Genomic DNA, 23,389 nt, shown 5'->3' with positions numbered 1-23,389 from the left:
TGAAGCTTGCAGCGCGGTGAGCGATGGGTTTAGACCTGATCAATACGCAAATATGACACTTACCCGGTACTCGTAGATACCTCGCCAGCATGAGAAGGATCACGGATAAGACAGAGATGAGGAACAGTGGCACCGTGAATACGTAGCGCATGGTCGCCAGCGCGGGAATGCGTGTCATGATCAGGAGGATCACGGCGAGAATGAAGCGTGTCACCGCTGAAGCTTGCAGCGCAGGGAGCGATCGGTTTAGATCTGATCAGTACGCAAATATGACATTTACCTGGTACTCGTAGATACCTCGCCAGCATGAGAGGGATCACGGAAAAGACAGACATGAGGAACAGCGGCACCGAAAACGAGTAGCGCATGGTCGTCAGCGCGGGGATGCATGTCATGATCAGGAGGATCACGGCGAGAATGAAGCGTGTCGCAGCTGAAGCTTGCAGCGCGCGGAATGACCGGTTAAGTCCTGACTGGAAAAACAGTTTCATTTTCGTCAATTCATCTGCCGCGATGCATCTAGATACGTCTCAAAGTGGAATGTCGTAGGTACTTTAACTTTTTGTACTCTGTACTGCACTGTTAAGTCTAACAAGACTATATTTAGCCCTGAGATAGGGTCGCTAGCAGCTTCATGCGTCTTCAGCGCCATGTATAGTCAAATAAACTGTCAGTACCCGTCATGTCAACAACTAATATCAAAACATTACTTATTTATTGAAATGCTACACAATCTTTCGACCTTTTATTGATGTTAATGTTTCATTATATTCAAAATATTTTTCTTGCCTCTTTGACAATCTTCTTTGGCGTTTATGTGGTCAAGTCGCTTATAATTGCGAAACCTTTTCTTCTTGTTTACATCGGTGACATTTGAAGACTTTCAACGTCTGTCGTCAAAGAGGCTGCTTACCAGAAAAAATTTTTGTCCCACTGAAAATCCGAAACATGGCCAAGGCCAAATAAAACCTTGTCATGGTAAATGACGCTCCTACAAATTATTAAAGTTCTTCGTATTTTGAATATGATCGAGCAGCGTGAAAGCAGTGTGATCTGGTTTTTTAATAAAAAGTATAGGATTTTTGTGGCCTTCAAAGTACAAACCTTTCTGCTACTCCAGGCATCATAGAGTTGGGATGTTATCATGGCCACAATGACATAGGGTATCCAGTATAACGGGACGGTTATCCACTGATGGGAAAGATATCTGCAACAATTGAATGAAATATAACAATATACATAATGGATATATACAGATGATTACTATAACTAGCTTATATCAAATATAGGCCCTTGAGGCAATGTACCAAGGATGCTGGCGGCATTTCCTCGTTGTATCGCAATACTGATACGTTGTGCGAGGAAGCCGCCAGCTATTCGGTCACTAGTTACGTCAATCAGACGTTTCGCGATTTGTCCAAAAAACTTGTGCGCGCTGGGACCCCATGGACCTAGAGTTTCAACGCCAAATGGTACAAAATGGTACTCTCTACCGACCAAAGATTACTTAGTTTTTATTGCGTTAAACCGGACTTAATTATCGCGTGTTTATATATATTCAACGCGCAATGTTATCTTCTCCAGACCGACGATTTTATATTTATATACGCGGCGAAGACGCTGTCCTTGCTTCTATTACCCATTTACGACCATGCCATATAAATGCGTATGCGGTTGCGCAAAAAGTGTGACAGGCAACGTATCTAGTTTACATCACAATTGCGGATGTGCCGTCGGAACGTTGCCGAAATTTCCTCGTATTTTTGTATGAGTACTCGAAATTTCCCGTTTCCAAAATGAAATTATCATTCATTTCCTACGTTCGGCAACTTGCACATGTGTAATCACAATTCGGTAGATGCAGCAAGGAATTTGAAGATAAGTGATGTAAAAATGCCAATTTCAATGCGTGCGTACGTCTGGGCTTTCGTCATCATGCTCGGTCAGACTATGCAACACTATGCAAATTTGAATCTATAAAACAGTCGGGACATATCGTACCTATACGATGTTAGTACCTGAGTTGCGTGGCGATGGCGCTCATGGTGAGCATGAACAAGAGCCTCTCGGCGAACGCGGCCAGCGTGCACAGCAAGCGGCCCAGCACCGCCCAAGCTAAGCCACGGAATGTAGACTTGTCCACGAGATATAAAACACTCGGGACATGCGTACGATGTTAGAGCATCAGTACCCGAGTTGCGTGGCAATGGCGCTCATGATGACCATGAACAAGAGCCTCTCGCCGAACGCGGCCAGCGTGCACAGCAAGCGGCCCAGCACCGTCCAAGCTAAGCCACGGAACGTAGACTTGTCTACGAAATATAAAACAGTCGGGACATGCATACGATGCTAGTGCATCAGTACCTGAGTTGCGTGGTTGTGGCGTTCATGATGAGCACGAACACGAGCCCCACGCCGAACGCGACCAGCGTGCACAGCAAGCGGCCCAGCACGGCCCAAGCTAAGCCACGGAATGTAGACTTGCCTGCAATATCATAAATTATACTTTGTTTAATAAAAATGAAACAATATTATCTACACAACCTTGAAAAAATTCACAGATTTGGAGTAACCAACAAGAAAATCGAAAAGGAAAAGAAATGTCCTAACAAACGTAGGTAAAATGGTCTTTTGATAAATAATCAATTGTTTGGGTTTATACAGGTTGAAATTGTTATATTTGACCATACGCTGAGAGGTGAATATGTGGGTCATACTGAACAACTTTTACTATGGGGTCAACCCCGAAATCGCGTAAAAAAAAGTCCCGCGGGACAAAATAGGCCTTTTTCCTTCAGTAAACCTGCATAAAATAAGATGTTTTTATAACAACTGTGATATAAAATAAATAACCCTTTGCTTATCCTTAAATCTTATTTACAGACGCGTTATAGCCTCAAAAATGCTGCTTACATAGGTAACCCTAAGGTACCCTATGGTATGGTAGGTATGTAGTATGTACACAGATATATTGTATACTCACGCACGCCAACCACAAAGACAAAGTAGCCCACACACGCGCCACGTAGCCGAACAGCGCATCCACTAAGTATGCCGTCCACAGCGAGTACGCGATAATGAATACATATCGAGGCCTCGTGGCATTTAGGTAGCATTTGACGTTTCTGACAGACTAGTGATGTACCCGTATTTTTACAAGTAAGTACGAGTGAGGTACAAGTCGAGAAAAGAACATCAATTAGAAAAAAAATCAACCATTTAATATATGACATTCGTGATACACATGTTTCAGAAGTACTGTATACTCACGCACACAAAGTAGTCCACAGTCATGAGCGCCACGACGGCGAACAGCGCGTTCACTAAGTACGCCGCCCACAGCGGGTACACCATGAAACAGTTCAGGTAGTCGTTACACCTTCGTAGCTCCGCTTGTCATTCAGAAGTACTGTGTTGTAGGTATACTCACGCACGCCGACCACGAACACAAAGTAGCCCACACTCATGAGCGCCACGACGGCGAACAGCGCGTTCACTAAGTACGCCGCCCACAGCGGGTACACCATGAAACAGTTCAGGTAGTCGTTACACCTTCGTAGCTCCGCTTGTCATTCAGAAGTACTGTGTTGTAGGTATACTCACGCACGCCGACCACGAACACAAAGTAGCCCACACTCATGAGCGCCACGACGCCGAACAGCGCGTCTACTAAGTACGCCGCCCACAGCGGGTACGCGAACATGAAGCTGTTCAGGTAGTCGTAGTACACCATCGTGGTCGGCTCCGCCTGTCATCATTTAGTTAAATCAGTCAAAGTTGCAATACACACAAAAAGCCCAAAAAAAAGTAGGAGTCTGATTACAAAGATTTGACTGTAATTAGAATAGTAATAGTCATGATGAAAAAAATGCAGGGTTGTCATGCTTAAATGGTCCTTATTCTCCATGTGCATAAGGACCTTTCTCAGATGGAATGCCACAAATATATTCTTACTACTAGGGGAAAAGGTACAAAGTCTAAGAAAAACTTGTGCCTCAAATTGATTGCTAAACTAAAATACATACATATGGCTGTAGGATCCCGTACATAATGGGGCTTACGACTTGCGACCGCGTCGTCCACAATCATATTTCTTCACCTTCTTAACTTGTCATTATTGTCACATGGTCCAATATTCTGATTCGTCAACATTCCTATATCGTCACTTTCCTATCTTATCCACATTCTTATATGGTCCGCAGTGCACACTGGTAACTCGTCCACATTCCTATAAATATGGTCCACTGTGATGGCATCGGTGAAGGTCAAAATGACAGGCCAGTTACCACAAAATAAAGTGGCATCTAGTTCGGATATCAATCACGATTTTTTAGACTTTACACCTATTCAACTATCAATACCTTTTTGCTAAAAGTCGCAATAGAACCTATGCGGAGAAAAAAAAATCCTTCGATTATTTGAGATGTAGATATTTACCTTTTCGACAAGTTCAGGCATATCGGCCATGTTGCTGGCGAGGTTGAGGAGCATGTCCCCGGCCGCCTGCAGCACGCCGGGCTGCAGGTTCGTGGGGTTGTCGTTGCGCGTGTGGTACACGTTGCCCCATTTGACGAACGCGATGTCGATGCCTGACACAGGAAAGGGTTAAGAAAACTCCGTTGCTATCCCATGCTCCCTTATCATTCCAGATATCGCTATTAATGTTGCGATTTCACCTTTTGGAACGAATTTATTTTATATCTGCACATTTCGCTGTTATATGGCTTTTTAAGGTGAAACGGGATCTCGCCTACTGCATGCTACGAGTATATTATAGTTTGACAAGTGTCGCTTAGACAGAGAGGCTCATACTGCCTCTTACCTAGATATCAGGTGCTATCCTAGTATAATACAGGTATTATAACCCCAAAAAGAGCTCAACGAGGGTGCGGTGTGTTAGGGTCCGCAACGCGCATTAACTCCTCTGGAGTTGCAAGCGTACATAGGCTACGGAGACTGCTTACTATCAGGCGGGCCGTATGCTTGTTTGCCACCGACGTAGTATAAAAATAATATATAGTTTTTTTGTTTTACCTACTGTTACTGAAAACATTAGTTTGCCATACTACAGTTTAATAGCGTTATTCATGAACGCTCTGCAAGCATCAATTAGCTATCAGTCATTTTGACTTACGTATTACGTATCTGTCATTTTGACTTACGTATTTGTAAGAAAAGGATAAAACATAAATTAATTAATTAAGACTTGTAAAATTCTATGCACGATTTTGTAACTTATTCTAATGAGCGATCCCCATCCTTACCGTAGAACTGTCCGTAGTCGCGCCATATCCTGAAGTCGGTGTCGGACGGCACGAGCCCCGACCCGAACAGGAACTCTCCGAACGACTGCGCTGAAGGCCGGTTCGTGGACTTGGCGTAGGCGCGGGCAAGCCGCGAGTCCAATGTCTACAATAAACATTAAATTATAATAACAATATCGTTTGTCACTACAAATTTTCTTTATTATAATTGAAATTATATAAGGACCGAAACAAGAGATTAATTCATTTCATTATTGGACTATATAAGTGATAAAGAAAAATCGTATCATAAAAGTAAACAATTAGGTTTCAGATTCAAATGAAGCTCCTCCCTCGAAGGCTCCGCCTGTGGAAGGAGCGATAAGCCGTGGCTCCCCTTAGACTACAAAAGTATTATCTACTCGTAAGATTTACAAGCATCCTTGACGGTTTGACATAACCCGAGTTTGCACTATAATATAAAACTTAGACCCATCCTCGCGACATGGTCGTTCTTTAACACAAGACTGTCATAGAAATCAGCGCTTACGTCTACAGTAAACGGAGAAGTCAGTAATTTTTCATTTCTCATGCTCTGAAAAAGGGTCATTGTTGTTCTAAAGAAGAAAGTGATACGTTTCTGCACTAGAGCATTTTACTTTTTTTTTCTTTTTTTACGATAAGGAATGAAAATTTGGTTTTAAATGGATTTGTTACGCAATTCCTATTCTGATATTTAACTACTCATCCTATAAATAACGATATTCTACCTAAATTATTAATCGAAATTCAAGAAATACTACTGAAGTTTATACTTAGTCGTCTTTTTTTAAATGCACATGTATTTTACTGTCCTCGTATTCGAAATGAAAAATAGAGTGTTAACTCGGGTGAAAGGCATCATTTCAGCCTCCGACCATCGGCGCTCGAACGCACCTCGGCAGAAATGAATGCCTTTCATCCTTTGGTTAACAATCTACTATATCGTAATTACTTGGAAGATGTTGGCTTTCCCGTTCATGCCGCCCGCATCCAGGTTGACGACGGTGGTGATGTTCCGCGCCCACGGATGCTGTAGAAACGCGTGCGCGCCCTGCGAACAGCCAACAATCGATGTTGTACTTCTTGGTAAAGGTCGGATATCATTACTTACTTCTATTATTAAAAAAGAGGACCTCTTCTCGCCTGCAAACTAGAGTTAGACCAAGCTACGTTGGCAGTGATTTTTAGTGTTATTTAAAACTCATAATTTTATAATTCGATGTTTAAAATAACACTTGCACCGTTTGGGCTGTCAAAATCGCTTGGTCTTACTCTAAAACCTTAATTGATTTGAAAAAAAAAGTTTCATTGAAATGGGATAGGGAGAATTTTGAAAAGAGCATGGGCATGGAATCATTTCAATGCACTCGTAAAGTAAGTCTTCCCATCAAGTCTATAGTAAGTCACTGAACTTATTTATTTACGAGACGTTTACTTTGAAATTGACGCTTTAAATGTATGTCTTGGTTCTATGTATAATGTGTATACCTGGAGAGCATTCTCCTCGGCACCGTTGAAGAGGAAGATGAGGTTGTGCTTAAACTTGGTGGTTCTCTGCGCCAGCCGGTGTAGAACCTCCGCCATGATTGCGCAGAAAGCTACGTTGTCGGATGCTCCTGTAAATACACAGCACTAATCAGTCATAGAAGTCAGAAAAATTAATAATTTTAGTAAATAAAATGAATCGTGAAATAAACATAATCTTGAACAGGCATCGGCAGACGTGAGTAAACGGGCGAGGCAAAGTGTTCAAAATGATATAAGGTCAGGTGCGGTAACACAAGTTTACTTTGCGCACGGCAAGAGAAACAGTATGAGGGTTCCCTAACTAGAATTTTTCCTAACCTAACCTTTCCTAACATTCATCAATTGAAACGTAAGTTATCTTATTTTTTGATCTCAATTGTGCCACACGAAATAGACCTTCTTACCTAGTGCAAAAGGCACAGAGTCGTAATGACAGTTGAGCAGCAGGGTAGTGCCGAGCTCGCCGTTCGCTCGCACCCCGCTCTCGCCCTCCAGCAACGCGGCGATGTTGGACGCGTTGTAGTACCACCCCAAATAAGGTATCTCGTGGTCTAATTTGAAGGCGCCTAGAAGGGAAATAGATAAAACATTTATATTTATACTGGAAAGTATTTTGAAATTAGAAAAGTTTAAGAACTTTGTCTAGGACTTAAGTACCAAGTTCAAGAGCAAAACCGTGCCATACGAAAATGGAAAAGTCTATAAGATGATTAATTACAAAATAGGTATCCCAATTAAAAAGGTATATCTTAATCTGCGGTAGAGCTACATCGCAAAAAATATGTCACGGAATATTGAAGGCACACACGAGTTATTTTACCTCTTTCTCACTGAGGAGTTTTTTCAAAGAATCTCAGCAATGGTGCAAATTAAAAAACCGCCACTCACCACTGCCCGTCTGCCACACCACCGTGACCGGGAGCGTGGCATCGCTGGTGAGGTTGAGCAGCAAGTCGCGCACCACCTCCGTCTGCCGCAGGTGGTACTCGGTGCCGGCCACGCGGGGCTTGTCCCCCATTATTGTGTACAAGTATTGCAGAGCCGTCTCTTCACTGAAGGCTATTCTGTTCTGTTAACGTTAGGATAGTTTAACGTGACGCAAACTAAAACTATAATATGGGTTATATTGCTAATTGCGAACGTCCTATAGCTAAATATCGTACATGTTTAGATTAAGTTAGGTTAGGTTAGTTTTCATTGCCCAAATAATACTGTTCGAGCTACGTAGACAAGATGCCAATCTTGCACGCTCCGTAGCGTAGTTAACTCTCTCTCTCTCTCTCTACTATCACTCTTCCATATTAGTGCGATACAGACAGTTGCGTTTATCCGCTACGGAGCGTTAACGATTGGCATCTTGTCTACGCAGCTAGATCCGTTTTCGTCTAAGCTGAGTCACGATTGCTCGTAACAAAGATTGGAGATATACTTTCTAAATATTTTTTTAAAAGAATAAAGTGGTGGTTGTAAGATCATGCCCGTAATGCCCCATTATGCATTGCGTACAAACGCCGTTTAAAATAATTAAATAAGGTGATTGAGACAGTATAAAACCTTGTGATGGCCCGCATTCTTTGCTGTTGCATATTGAACCGTCTTACAGTTTCTAAAAGTAAACTCACGTCTCTCTTGAGATCAGCATCCGTCACAGGTCGAGGCATGTCATCCTCCACCAGCTGCGTCGAGTACGCCAACAGGAGATAGAAACCCAGCACGAGGATGATGAAGTAACTGGGAACCTGATTCAAAAATTGTATGCTATCTGAAATTGACTGTTATGAATATTATTAGGCGCATCTGAAAGGCTACTGGGAATATCGTAATTGGATGATCCTCCGCATTCGAATGATTTTAGAGTCATAGCGATGAAGATAGATTTTGATATCACGGTAACCAAGTTGCAACAAATATACTTTGTACAGCTTTACCAACGTCATTTCGTGCAAAAGTCATAAACATGCTTCACATGCTTGTACCTATATGTATCAAGTTATATGGTATGCAACCTTTAGCGCCGGAGTTGAACAGTAAAAATATAAACATGTACCTGAAATCTAGAAAAGTAGGTGTGTAAAATGCCTGTACAGTAGTCAGAGTCACATATTTTACGCATGCGAGACCAAAAATGTAGATATTGAAATAATATGTGACTGCGGCCGGCAAAACCTCCCATTTTGTCGCTTGCCGTAAGGACGAGACTTGCTTGTATCTTTATACGAATAACCTGACAAGGCGTCAATACGGCAAGCGACAAAGTGGAGGTTTCGCCGGCCGCAATCACATATCGTTCAATGAACACGACCTTTTTTATCTAGGATAGACACATGTCACCGAAGTTTCTGTCGTAGAATTGTGATGTATGATTGTCCTTGACATCACATTTTAATAGCGGCAGATGTATGATGGTGGCTACACTGCATATGTCAGCAGCCTGAGGCAGTATCCACCAGGGTGTGATGACTATTGAGAGTTGATGAAATCTAAAGTATAGGTACTAGGCTATTGGGTATAAAAGCAATGGATCGAAGGTACTTAACATCTTATTTTATGAAAGCGATACGTGTGAAGATACAAATGATGTAATTGTAACTAACAAGCATACTGAATGTTTAATAATACCGGCCATTCTTAAGTCATGCGCGGAATGAACGATACAAAAGCAAACTACTACAGGCAGCTTCATGCATAATCAGAGATCACGTATTTAGCCCGGACACGCATGACAACCCTGCGTTACATTTCTCACTAAAATGGAGTTATTTTCCAATGTAACATAGGGTTGTAATGTCTGGTAAATCGATAGTACAAACACAAATACCTTCACCAGGACAGAATGTCTTAGCGCGGTATTAGTCAGCTAGTACCGTATTAATGAATGGAGTATTATTAACCCGCTGCCATGGCTTCTCCCGGCGGTCCTCCGGATCCGGAACCTCATAGTTAATATGTGGACGATTCTGCAAAATTGGATCTTGTCATTAATGAAGTATAGTTGACAGCCACTTAGATATGTGTTTATGTTCAGTTTTTAAAGAGATGAAATAAACACATAATTAGTTCCTGTAAATCGAAATCTAATGATTAATAGATTAGGTACAAACTTTTCATCGTAAGAGCGGAGTTTTGAAATCACTGGAGACCAAGTTATTTGACATTCAGAATGTTAATTTTCTAATAAACAAGCGAATTAAAGTAAATCAGAATCATATTTAGGATAGATAAGGAGCTGCCTTTTACTGTTTACTCGAATACAATAGAAACAATTAAATAAACACTAAATCATTCAGTGTATTGCTGTATTGTCAAGGGCACAGCGCATGATCATTAGATTTCTATACTTTTCGTCGGAACGGTGAACACCGCCACCGCCCATATCAGCAGTGGCGTTATCCGCCACACATATCTTATGATAGCACTTATAAGAATGATCCGAATTAATTCCATAATTATTTGCAGATTAAATGCAACACTAATTAACACTTAAGGAATTGATAGCCGATTTGATTATAGTATAGCTTAGATTTTATTTTTATATTAATAATTTTACACTATTCGAATCAATAGATATTGACACAGAAAAAGACAACTAATTCCATTCGGGTAAAGTATTAATTTTAACAATTGCAAAGGCCACAGGTGTTAATAAAACGTGACGGTTCCAACGTAAAGTAGTCATACATTGCAATTTCATTAATAAATTAATTAAAAAAACTAGCGGAAAATCACAAATCATCTTACATGTTTATGCGCCTTGCCCATTTTTATAGCGATAAGCGTTAATTGTACGGTCTTAACGGCTTACGCCCACTGACTAACTGGCTATCTTTGAACTTCGTAAATCAGATTACTGCACGATATCGTGAAAATCAATATGAATTCCGGTGAGAAATATGACATCCGTTATCAAGTAGGGCAGCAATAAGTCAAAAGTCACTTTATCAACACAATGTACTCAGTACCACTAGTGTAAATTTATTCGATGGCGAGACGTGACGTACGCGTTTGCGTTAAGTCTCATTTTGCATGGGATTTTTGAGTTTCCAATACGTCCCGCTTGGCGCGCTGTTTCTAAATTGATGACTTCAATATCCCTATACCAAACCGGATCCAGCCGGCCGGGTTAAGGCCAAAATCCGGCCGGATCCAGTTTTTTCAAATTCGATTTCAAAAAACGATTGTCGCTCTTGCATATTCGAGCGATAGAGAGGCAGATAAAGAAATTTCATTTTTCGCGGTAGGGCCTCGGGTAGTCCTATTTTTTATTTTCACCTGTCGACTATTTCGGGCTTTAACCCTTAAATGCATAATGATGTATATATGCATCGTATATTTGATGGTCCGTGGCTCAATATGCATATATTTTACTCATTTTTCCCTAAATCTATACAACATGACACATCTATTTCAATTTATTAAAAAGTTATACAAAAAATCATGCATTTAAGGGTTAAAGTGAGCCATCCAGTGAGATCGGTGACTCTGCTGAAGTTGTGGCTGACTGAAGGACCCTACCCTTGACGCGCGACCAAATGCCACTGGCTACATTGAACCATATAGCCAAAAGCGTTGCCCATTTTTGTGTAAGGTACTGGCAGAATACCAGCGATGTGGCTTATGCTGAGTCAGCGCCTTTTCTGTGCCACGACACATGGCGTATTAATGAACTAAAAAATGTTTTTATTAAATTAAGTTTGCATGTTTTTATTTTACACTTTTCTTTTTTGTTTATTTTGATGCTCATGCCATGTATGTTGTGGGTATGAATAAAGAATGTATCTATCTATCTATCTATCTATCTATCTCGCTTGCTTGCAAACTTGTCTTGCATATGAAGTATTAAAAAAAAAAAAAATATATATATATATATATATATATATATCACTACGTACTTTTAATTCATTAAAGGGCTGACAGAAAAAATAATTACTTACGTATATGTATTACAGATTTCAATAATTTTGAAACCTTGAACACTTAAGTAAGGTTACAGCTTAAAGATTGTACTGGGTGTTCATTTTTCTACGAGTACCTAAAGTAATAATACATTTCATACATATTATATGTACCTTTTTTTTAACGTTAGGAAAATGCTTTTACGCATGCCACCTACTCCGGGGGAAACCAGTGGCGATGACGGACTAGAGGGCTACCGTCTAAAACCACCAACGAATGCCGGCTCCGCCTTAGATGGGGTGCCGCAGGGTCGCTATCAGCATTCGACCGCGTGCATATATTATATGTACCTACTATTCATGGAATTATTTACTCACTGACATAATATGTTGCTGCGTAACATAAAATAAACATGGGCCCTTCCTTATACCTAGAGGCGTGCCTGAGGTTTTGCGTACACATGAATGCCTCTAAGAATTTCAGTGATTCATTTCGTATAGGTACTACATAGTCACAAAATACATATAATTAATTGAATAAATAAATATTATAGGACATTTGACTCCCGACGGGGCACCTTAAGCTGCTTGGGAAAATGGATTTAAAGCTTTAGTAAGCATTTCGTGGTTTTTGAGATAATCCAAATTTTCTTTCTTTTTTTATAGTTATAACCTTACTTCACTTTAATTAATGACCGTCTAGTCCGTATCGTTATTTGTGTAGATGTAAATAGCATGTGTTGTACGATTTTTTTATCTGCCTCTCTATCGCTCGAATATGCAAGAGCGACAATCGTTTTTTGAAGTATAATAAGAAGGCCTACTGCGGTAACAACGAAAATCGAACGAAAGAACGACGTGGGTCGCAGTAGGCCCTCAGATACACGGCGCGTGAATATGGTGCGGGATTGGCGGGCATAGGGATAATCAGGCCGGATCCGGCACTTTTCAGGAGCTACCGGATTCGGACCGGATCCGGTAAAATAAAATAAAAACGCCTAAATACAGCACGCACTGTGCATTTTAGATGAGGAAAAGGCGACGGATGAGAGGTATGAAGTTGAACAGAGCATAAAACGAATGAAAAACTTGTCCTTTCTAGGAGTTCCAATTCCCACCCCACATCTCATTACCGGGCTTTGGAAAATGATAAAAATTATAATTGTTAACGAAAATTTGAGCACTTTGTGAATGGTACGTATTACGCAAAAAACTAGAAAAATATGTCATTTAATTAACTTTAATATCCCTATACCAAACCGGATCCGGCCGGCCGGGTTAAGGCCAAAATCCGGCCGGATTGAAAATCAATCCGGTTTGCAATCCCTAGGCGGGTACAACAACGCGGGATGGGCATCGCGCTTTAAGTGTTGTTGCAGCTGCACAAAGTCTAAGCAAGAACCACAAGCAGGCTGTAGTGAGCTACAGTGATTTTAAAGAAGATAATAGACGTGGCGAATGAGGTTACTATCCTAAAATCATAAATGATAACTTATTAACTTAATGCGGCGTATACCTCAATAGTGAGGGTCGTGATCTCCCTTATGTATCACTTTCTCTCTTATGATCTTTCTCCATCTGTTTCTGTCACTGGCGGTGTGGAGAGCCATGAGAACTGTGGAGTCAAGAGCGGTGCGGATCTGGTCAGACCAACGTATTGGACTTCGCCCGCGTTCAGGCCTTTTCCCGTCTACTTTGCCGGTCACAATCAGCTTTTCGAGGTCGCCATCGTCTTTTCTTGGAATGTGACTAAAGTATTCAAGGACTCTGCGTAGACATTCGGATGACAGCTGCGATGAGATTTCGAGTTCTTGTGATGGAGGCGTTAGAGATACGGAGCATCTTCCTCTACCACCACATCTCGAAGGCGTCAATGACGTCACCAGGTTTCAATGTCCAAGTCTCAGCGCCATTCGAAAAGATCGAAAATATTAGAGACTGTACCAGTTTGGTTTTGGTTTTTACGGAAATGTTGTGATCTCTTCAGATATTTCTAAGCTGACACATGGCGCTCTTAGTCATGCCAATTGTCCTGCGCACTTCCTTCTCGCACGAACCATTGTTGCTGATGTTGGAGCCTAGGTAGATAAGATTTTCGACTGACTCTAGGCTCAAACCAGTGAGTTCCATCTTCCCAGTACTATCCAACACCATGACCTTGGTTTTGGACCTGTTTACGGAAAGTCCCATCTCCTTGCTGATCCGCTCCATTTGGTTTAGAAGTGCAGCCATTTCCGACTCATTTGCTGCCAGAAGAGTAGTGTCATCGGCGTAGCGTTAGTTGGTGACTTTCACACCACCAACTGTGATGCCTCCCTCCCAGTTCTCTAGTACATCTCACAATGTGCTCTCCAAAGGCGTTGAACAAAATGGGCGATAAAATGCATCCCTGTCGTACTCCCTGGTGAAATTTAAAAGGCCTTGAGGTTATTTTATCGACTCTTACGACTCCTGGGCTTGAGCCATACAGGGTTCGAAGCAGAGCGAAATGACCTTTCATAAGCAAGCAGTCGAAAGCTTTGCTGTAGTCGACAGAACACATTATCACTGGCGTACCAATATCAAACTCGTATGCTTTTTCAAGAGATGTCTGACATTGAGAATCTGCTCCCGAGTGCCCTTGGCCTTCACAAGATCCGCTTGCTCTTGCGGAATTTGCCAATCCAGGCAGAGTCTGTGCGGAAAGAGAAGAGTCGTAGAATGTATGAGATTCCTTACATTCCACGACTCTTCTCTTTCCGCAAAGACTGTAGTAGCCGAAGCGATTGTTGATAATATGGAGCAAGATTTTGCCGGCATGTGAGATGAGGGACAAGGTTCGATTCATTTTTATTTATTTTCATTTTCGTGCACGAAGTTTTTAAATACATTTGCGAAAAAATCACAAAAACCTCACCAAATATCACCAAGGGGAGAGGGGAGTCCAACAATAGCCAAAAAACCTCGCGTAATTTGTGTATAGGGTTTGAGATCCGCATATCCGGATATCCGAAATATCCGGATATCCGAAATATCCGGATATCCGTCAAATATAGGATCGGTCCGGATATTACGGATCCGTTAAATACGGCCATAGACCTATAGCAGAAACAATTTTCGAATGATTTGAATTTCTTTCATTTTTAGTTTCCGAGATACTGAAAGTGCATAAGGTCGGATTTCATGATTTTTCTTATTTTCGTGAAACACAAAGCATTGTTTTCACACCCGTCTTTTTCCATACGTTTGCCTCTCAATTGTTTCGATTTTGTGGTTGGCGTTACTTTGAGACTTTATGCATCTATAATGTTGTCATATTGTGAGGTGTTTATTAGATACAATACTACGATTCGAATCTGAACTTAAGACTTTATTCCTAAAATAATCAAAGTATTGAATGTAAGTTAATACGACTTTATGCCTCCCTTTCACTGTTCAATTGGGAAAAAAAATTATCGGGTCTAATGTTTAGTATAAATACCGCCTTTTTAGGGTTCCGTAGTCAACTAGGAACCCTTATAGTTTCGCCATGTATGTCCGTCCGTCCGTCCGTCCGTCTGTCTGTCTGTCTGTCTGTCTGTCTGTCTGTCTGTCTGTCTGTCTGTCTGTCTGTCTGTCTGTCTGTCTGTCTGTCTGTCTATTTATTTCTGTCTATTATCTGAATATTTATTTATTTGCTGACATGTCCACTCACTACTTAGTTTAATTAAATTATAAGTAAATATGTAATTAGTTCGTAAGTTTTCTAACACAATATATTATTGTTAAAGATTGACTTACCTAAAGATTACGACTAACAATCCTAAATAATGAGCAAATTCTAATTAGAGTAGGTACATATGGTGCTACTTTTCCGCACTAGTGCGTAAATTAGCACATTATTTAACTATGTCGAAAATTTAAAGGGTCATATGTACTGTAAAACGTAAGTGCGAATAGGTAAGTCGCAACTCGTACACCCGTACTCGTACTCCCTTCGGTCGTGTTTTAATTTATCGCCACTCGTTACGACTTCCTATTTTTCGCACCTGTATCGTAAATAACTATTACAGTACCACACGGCAGCTCTTATCCATTATAGGTGTAATAAAACTCAATGATTGTACAATAATTTATATTATCGAAAGGTTGTAAAAGTTATAAATATAAGTTAAGGTCACACTGAGGCCACACACGAGCGTACCTTTTTTTTCAACCGTGGCAAAAAAAAAAACAATCTGCGTTTGATTGCTGAAACTTAGCAATCGCTGCTTTGTCGATGCAATGTCATACAAAAAAAACGCTCCTTATATTCTACATTCATAATTTTCTTGTAATCATGTAATTTTGGATGGAAAATTCTGTGCTGGGTATTCATTGCTCTTGAGTGTAGATAGTAAGTATCTATGTTTTGTTTGATTGCGGTTTAACCATAAATAAAATAAAAATAAAATTTAACCATAAATTGAGCAGTTACAAGACATTGCACTGCTTCCACAGATGTTTATGTGTTTTGCCATTTCCGAGCTTTGCTGTACCATATATAGTTTCTATTTTTCTCCGTGAGCTTCTACGGATTATCGTCTTATCTATTGTTTAAAAACTGCAAAGGCGCGTGCCACTATGAAAAAAGCGGCCAAGTGCGAGTCGGACTCGCGCATGAAGGGTTCCGTCCCATTTAAGACGTATTTAAAAAAAATCTACTTACTTTTTTTCTATTTTTGTGTAAACATCATAATGCGGTTCATAGAATACATCTACTTACCAAGTTTGAACAGTATAGCTTTTATAGTTTCGGAAAAAAGTGGCTGTGACAGAATCGGACAGACAGACGGACATGACGAATCTATAAGGGTTCCGTTTTTTGCCATTTGGCTACGGAACCCTAAAAATGGTCAAGCCGCATAGGTAGCGTTTATTGAATTAAATAGTGTTATGTTTTATCTCTTTAAATTAAAGAACGTAAAACCACCCAAATATATTTGTGTGAAAATCCGGCCCTGTTTTTTACCTGCTCCTCGAGAAACATAACATAGCTTCCCAGTGCAAGCGAGGTCTTCGAATACGTATCTTTGTTTCGGATCGCAGTGTCACAAGTTAAGCTTGTTTGAGAGCGTTTAGTCGCCTACCTTAGACGCACCAATAGAGATCAGACAGCTATTCTGTTAGAATTCTGTATTAGTTCATAATGAATCTTATTCCGTGCTCAATAGAGTAGTAATTTAATAAACGCTACCTATGCGGCTTGACCATTTTTTCATAGTGGCACGCGCCTTTGCGGTTTTTAAACAATAGATAAAACGATAATCCGTAGAAGCTCACGGAGAAAAATAGAAACTATACCTATTTACTTTACCTACTTGATTTTAAAAAAAAGAACATAAAGTAAAAACAGGACAATCAACTTTAAAATTGACCAGGAGTGAGATTCCAAATCAAGCTTTTATTTTACCGGTGCAATCTAAGTAATCTAACCAAAAGAAATGTGTTACCGAACTTACCGAAGCTGGCGACTCTTCTGACTCTTCAAAATTTTCTCGTCTTTCTTTTCTGTTTAGTTACTTATACCTAGTTACAGAACTCTGTGTAGTCCAACTCTCATCTTAACGATTTTTTGTAAATCGGTTACGTTATTTTTAATTATTTCAAGTCGATTATTATGATTTAATTCGTACCTATAAGTATGCAGATAGTTTATTTATTTTTAGAGTTCTCATTGTCATTGCCATTGTACCGCGAAATGCCAGGTGTTATCAATAAAGACTGAGCCAGAGTTAAGATAGGAAGGTTGTTAAAATTTATAGCACACGTAATATATCAAATATTTATTGGTTTCTGCGCTAATATATTTTTTATTAATCTATTTATGACTGTTTTGAATCAACACATCAAATATCCGGAATGTACTTAAATAAATATGGACTGTAATACGTGATGTGAGTTAGGTTAGGCCCGTAACACACTTGGCCGTACTTGTGCAAATATTTGTGCTCCTGCATGTCTGTCATACAAAAGACATAACAACTTGCCTATTTCAAGTTTGTCATTACTCATTACAGAATTACCCATTATCATAGCATTTATTCGTGAGAAACTATGACATACAAAAGTATAACAACAAAACAAAAGAAAGAAACATAGAATAAATAAATAGTTTACCACGAAATGGTCCCGCGTCAGCATTAATGCTAACTCAAAAGTCAGCGCTGATCTTCCGGCGAGACCATTTGTGGGTCACGAACGCAGCTGTACGACACGGCATAAAACTGAATGGCTGTGACATAATCGGACAGACAGACGGACATGACGAATCTAAAAGGGTTCCGTTTTTTGCCATTTGGCTACGGAACCCTAAAAAGGAAAATAAATAAATGAGGGCTTCTGCACAAATCACGCGAGGTTTTTTCGGCTAGTTTTTGACCCCCCTCCCCCTTGGTGATATTTGTTGAGATTCTTGGCGAACCCCCCCTCCCCCACATAACCTCACCCCAGATGGTGTAACTAATCCTCTACCAACCGAAGTATCTCTCTCATCTTAGCGTTTATCCTTCAGCGACTGCTTATATACCCACTACTTACCTACCTAGCTAGTTTACCTTACCTAGTTTTTCTCAGTTACGCAAAAAATATCTAACATGAGATGTGAGTTGATTAGATAACAATTTATCTCAAACTGCTACCATCCAATATTGTCAATCTTTTGATTATCTTAAAGAACAACACATAAAAGGATGGCGCTTTGTGTTTCTCATACAATAATGTTGATTTTATATTGTAAGATAAGACAATTTAAGAAGCACCTAATAAACATGTACCTATACTTGATTTCAGTAATAGCTAATAATATATTATATATATGGGCATTATCACTTAAAAGTTGTACCTTTTAATTTTTCGATAAAATATCGACTTTTAGGGTATATCGACTCAGAATCATGAGGACTATAAATTTAAAAAGGAATAAAAGTGTCCCAAAAAAAAGACAAATTTGTGACTTGTCAGTTTTGTAACGCATTTTCACATACATTTTGTATGGACTGTTTCAAAACTGACACCCAATATGTGTATGATAATCTGGGGACACTTTAGAGTTTATTACAAACTATAATCAGTTATACCTACAATCGAAATAAATAAAATCTCCACAAAAATTTATTGTTTACATACAATTTAGCTACTTGTAGTTCAAGCAGAGTTTTTATCAAGTAGATTTCTGAAATTATCAGAGAAATAATCTGTTCAAAATTCTTACATGTAACATTACATGTTCTTACATTCTCTCTTACTCAACTATTGATAATTTTCTCAAATACTAGTGACCCCCAGCTTTGTTTGTAATTTGTGTCTATTTTTTGTGAGTAATATTTTGAAGTTGATGACAAAGTTTACATAAAGCATATTTTAAATGATTAATAAGTTTTAAAAAATTATAGGTGAGATGAAGTTTCAAAAAACCTTTATAATAAAGATGAAGAGAATTAGTTATTTTTTTTTACATGTTTACACTTTCAATAAAATTGGCGGAACTGACTTTACCAAAACTGGCAAGATGTCCCACTTTGTTGCTTGCCATAAGGATGAGATTTGCTTGTATCTTAATATGCATAACCTGTCAAGGCATCCCTGTCAGGCTACAAAGTGGGAAGATTTGCCTGTTTCTGACACATATATTTTTGCAAACAAAACTTGGAGTGATGTCTGTATAGGAGACAAGCATTGATAATTAATTTTAACAGTATAGGAACTCCCTACCTGTCATTAAATTCTGCCCTCAAATTCTGAGGTCTGGTTATTATAAGACCTAAGAAAAATCCCGCAAAATATGCATTAACAAAGATTCTAAAACATTTTGAGTATTGTAAAATCAAAATGTTAGTATTAATTTTTTTTTAATTTTTTGACCTGATGGTGAGAAGTAAAGAAAAATAAAACTTAAAAATTATCATTGTAAATTCATAACACTCTTTTGAAATCCAAAGTTCATACTTTAAATTTGATGGTGGTCCATTTGTCTGACCAGTGTAACCAATCTATAACCAGAGAACATACCTACAATCATTCTTTTGGTGTGTTGAATGCTCTATTACCAAGCAACACATTTTTCTTTCAAATTTATCAAAACTGCATCAATTTGATAATAATCTAACAATACATTGAATATTACTACATAATGCCCAAAAGAGTCTAACACAGAGTCTACAGGAAATGTGACCTCCATGGCCTACATAGTAAATAAGCCTAATAATAAATATATAACAAATAAAAACTGATAGACAAATAATTAAAGAAAAACTTACACAACGGGAGTAATTGTGGTAAGCCATTATAAGAACAATACATAATTATATTTAAATTTAACACTTTTAACCAACATTGTGAATACAGTAAATTCTTAAGTTTATTCATTACCCAGTCACTTTATATACACACTGGATTTGCAAACTGTCATAAATAAAAAAAAATAAAAACATTAACACATTCAAAGAGTAAAGCTTTTGAAATTTAAAAAAGTAATTGAATGAATACCTACCTTTTGCGACCGGCAGACTAATTAAATTGTGATAAAAAAAAACTATATAATTTGATGAAATAACAACCAGTCTTTTACGTGCGTTAAATTGTAGGGAAAAAACCTAATTATCTAGTAAAAGATCTCACCTTAGTCCTATTTTTCAGGTTGAAACTGTCATCTTGATCATCTTCGAACTTCATTTTATTATTTGCAAAGGCACTCCGGTTTTATAAACATACAAAGTGTTTGTAAAACTGGTAATTTTTTTTTGTGCACTCTATTTAAAATAGCAGTTCGCAACCGCTATATCCAAAGCATAAGACTGGATTTGCCGCGCTTAGTTCGCCCAATAAATAAAAAGTTCCTAATCTAGATTGTTATCAAAAAGTTAAATTGAGATTGAGCCAATAATATTTCCAATTGTATGTAGCATAGAATGACATTAAACTGACATTGACAATTTTGACAGATATAGTGTTACCAGCAGTAGATTAAAAACTTCCCTGGTTGTTCCATTGGCACCGTGCGAAGTGCAAGGTGAGAGTAAGTAAAGCGATCGCAGCGCATAAGGTGGTACAAATAGGCACTAACGGATTTTATCGTCTTTAACATTTCATACAAGTTATATGCCTCGAAATGGAACTTTAATTTACGATTACTCATGAATTATTAATTTAAATTGTATAGTGTAACTGTAAGGGAACATTGTAATCTGAATGAAATGCTTAATATAATTATTACTACTGTATCCGAATAAGTAGCTTTGCAAATACCACATATTATGAAATCTTTTTTGTAAAAGATAAGAATGGGTATAGTAAGTTATTCTTACTATACACCATCTCCGAGTTTTTTTTATTTTTGTAGACCAATGTAAGAGAGACAATAGGGTTGTTTCCATCTACAAATCTTAGGGCAGAATTGTATCCCAATAAATCCTTTTGGATTATAAGAACATGTTAAACTACTTTTAGGGGACCTTTAATGACCATATTTTTGTTAATATTGAATTTCAAATATCTTTTGGCACACGTCACGTGACCAAACTCGAAACGTCATTGAAGATTCTGATGACGTCACAACTCTCGGATTGACACTGTTGACAGTTAGGCGGTAAACAACAAATGACAGATGTCAGTTCACAGTTCGTATCTTCTACGTGTGTACGTAGTTATGTGTCAAACCGTAAACTGTGACGTCACACAATTTTCAAAGAGCGTTTTGGGCGCCAAAGCATATGTCAAAATATATTTTGTTAATTTAACATATTTAAAGCCGTTTTTAGTATAAAAGTTGAATTTTAGGACAACTTTTAGTTAATATAGAACGTAATACAAGCGTTTCAAAAAATTGGAAACAACCCTATTCCACCATACATTGTGTCGTTATATCTCAAACGGATCGGGCAGCATTTCCAATTAATGCTCTTAGCCTGCGTCTTTTTTTTCTGCCTTGATTAGCAAATATCGTCATATTTCAGCCAATTTACACAAAACCTTAACAAATTATACGCCTTAGGGTCTCCCCAAACCAGTCGACGCGGAGTCGGCTTTCGCCGAGTGTTTTACACCACACTATTCGCATTTAGCCGATCGACCGTCTCCGCGGTTGGACACCTGCGTTTAGCAGTCTCATCCTCCTTGCGGCCGTAGAGACGCCCGATCGCCTGCGACTTGCTATCGCAACAGTTGTAAAGCGACGGTCGGCTCTCCCGTGCTCCGTCCTGCCGTCGAGACGTCAGACAGCACACGTACAGCCGTTGAGTCCGACGAACAGATGTAGGACAGCGGGTGATCGGCAATCGTAAATCTCATTTTTGGAGACTGGTTGTTAGTAACAACCTGAGTTTGAAATTGAACAGACCTGTAAGATTATTTTCCTTGGTAATTGTTAAATATTATATAATAACCTGTGATGATGGATACTTTACGTAGATGGGCATGAAAAAAAGGCTTACCAGCATTTTTATCGTAGCCTACTTGTTGGAAGAGCTAGAACAGCAGCAAAAGCGGAGGCGACAGTGGGTTGATTCTTTGTGGCAATATAGATTAAGTGAAGGTGAATTTAATTTACGATATCCTCGTTTGAGACTCGATCCAAAAATGTTTTACGATTATTATGGCCGTCATCGGCTCTGTTCGGCCGTCGTCAGCTATGTTCGGCCGTCGAAGACGCTGATCGGCTTCCGCCAGCTCTGACCGGTCCTTATCGTAGGTACTCGGCCGTGATCAGAGCCGTTCAACTCTTTCCGGCACCGTACGGCGGTATAAGGAGATTTATGAATGCGAACGTGTGCGGTAGGCTGCAAACAGCGTCGTACGAATGCGAACAGCTTTACGGCAAAACGCCGTTTTCCCGTCGAAAGACGTCGTTTTGCGTGGGCCGAGCCGATTTACGACTTATTCGCTCTTATTGCGTTGACATAAAGCTTTTTCCGTACGCGATTTGCCGAAACGGCGTCGACTAGTTTGGGGAGACCCTTAGCCTTTCTTAAGATTCTTGAGTCAATAATCACTCTATTCATAGGTTAAAACCACATGAAAATCCATTTAGTGGTTTTTGCTGAAATTATTACGATTTACTTACTACTCGCTTAATAGTTGTGAATGTTGTGATAAAATAGCCTATAGTTGCAACACTTGCAACCGCTGTGTGGTGCTGTCATCGTGCACGGTCCCAATACCAGATAATGTATGTTGTTCTAGACTGGAATAGACTATCGTGAGCCCCTCTCACGATATGGTATTTCTAGTGTAAATTAAAGAAAATAAAATTTAATTCAATAATGCATCAGTGCTGCGTATTTGGATGTATAGTGATTAATTTCCGAAAGACAAAAATGTACGAAAACTATGTGTGACTCCGTTGTCTGACAAGGTGGTAAATAAAATACAGATTGTGATCGTGTGCTTGCAACCAGCCATCCGCCCGCCATGACACTTCCCAACGGACTGTCGACTTGCAGGTAGTTGGCATTGGCAACCACACATTTATTGTGTAAATGTCGCATCTCTTCCTTTTTATCACTAAATAAAAATACATCACCTGATATTACATTCCACGCGTAAGCATCGAGTTTAATATGATATTTTTACGTAATTGTGAATACTAAAATCCAAATCTTCGTCAGCCGCCATTGCTTATAAATGTTGCCAGTTAAATGAATCATTTTTCCTCCACATGAGGTATGACGTTGACATTCTAAAATAAGTACG

At 39.2% G+C, this 23,389-nt stretch overlaps 1 protein-coding gene across 6 annotated transcripts in view; it reads right to left on the bottom strand.

The window, feature by feature from the left end:
- LOC133516239 (endoplasmic reticulum metallopeptidase 1-like) overlaps positions 1 to 20,649 on the bottom strand; it is a 36,858-nt gene extending 16,209 nt beyond the window's left edge. Inside the window, exons 1-13 of one of the 6 annotated variants that reach the window (XM_061849063.1) lie at positions 20,321 to 20,649; positions 9,677 to 9,769; positions 8,435 to 8,551; positions 7,701 to 7,881; positions 7,217 to 7,378; positions 6,774 to 6,901; positions 6,238 to 6,336; positions 5,265 to 5,409; positions 4,438 to 4,589; positions 3,604 to 3,748; positions 2,365 to 2,485; positions 1,105 to 1,207; positions 281 to 473 (exon numbers count right to left, since the gene is read on the bottom strand). In XM_061849063.1, the coding sequence (XP_061705047.1) occupies positions 281 to 473; positions 1,105 to 1,207; positions 2,365 to 2,485; positions 3,604 to 3,748; positions 4,438 to 4,589; positions 5,265 to 5,409; positions 6,238 to 6,336; positions 6,774 to 6,901; positions 7,217 to 7,378; positions 7,701 to 7,881; positions 8,435 to 8,551; positions 9,677 to 9,769; positions 20,321 to 20,374 (1,693 nt within the window). In that variant the 5' untranslated portion in view covers positions 20,375 to 20,649. Of the gene's footprint in view, positions 1 to 280; positions 474 to 1,104; positions 1,208 to 2,364; positions 2,486 to 3,603; positions 3,749 to 4,437; positions 4,590 to 5,264; positions 5,410 to 6,237; positions 6,337 to 6,773; positions 6,902 to 7,216; positions 7,379 to 7,700; positions 7,882 to 8,434; positions 8,552 to 9,630; positions 9,770 to 10,550; positions 10,883 to 20,320 lie in introns of those variants that run through there. The other 5 variants (XM_061849065.1, XM_061849066.1, XM_061849067.1 and 2 more) reach the window with 5 other exon arrangements.
- Between the last annotated feature and the right edge of the window lie 2,740 nt (positions 20,650 to 23,389).

Source organism: Cydia pomonella, chromosome 3 (assembly GCF_033807575.1).
Source record: "Cydia pomonella isolate Wapato2018A chromosome 3, ilCydPomo1, whole genome shotgun sequence".
Lineage (NCBI taxonomy): Eukaryota > Metazoa > Arthropoda > Insecta > Lepidoptera > Tortricidae > Cydia > Cydia pomonella.
The sequence above is the reverse complement of the archived record's forward strand: the minus strand, read 5'-3'. Positions and strand labels throughout refer to the sequence as shown.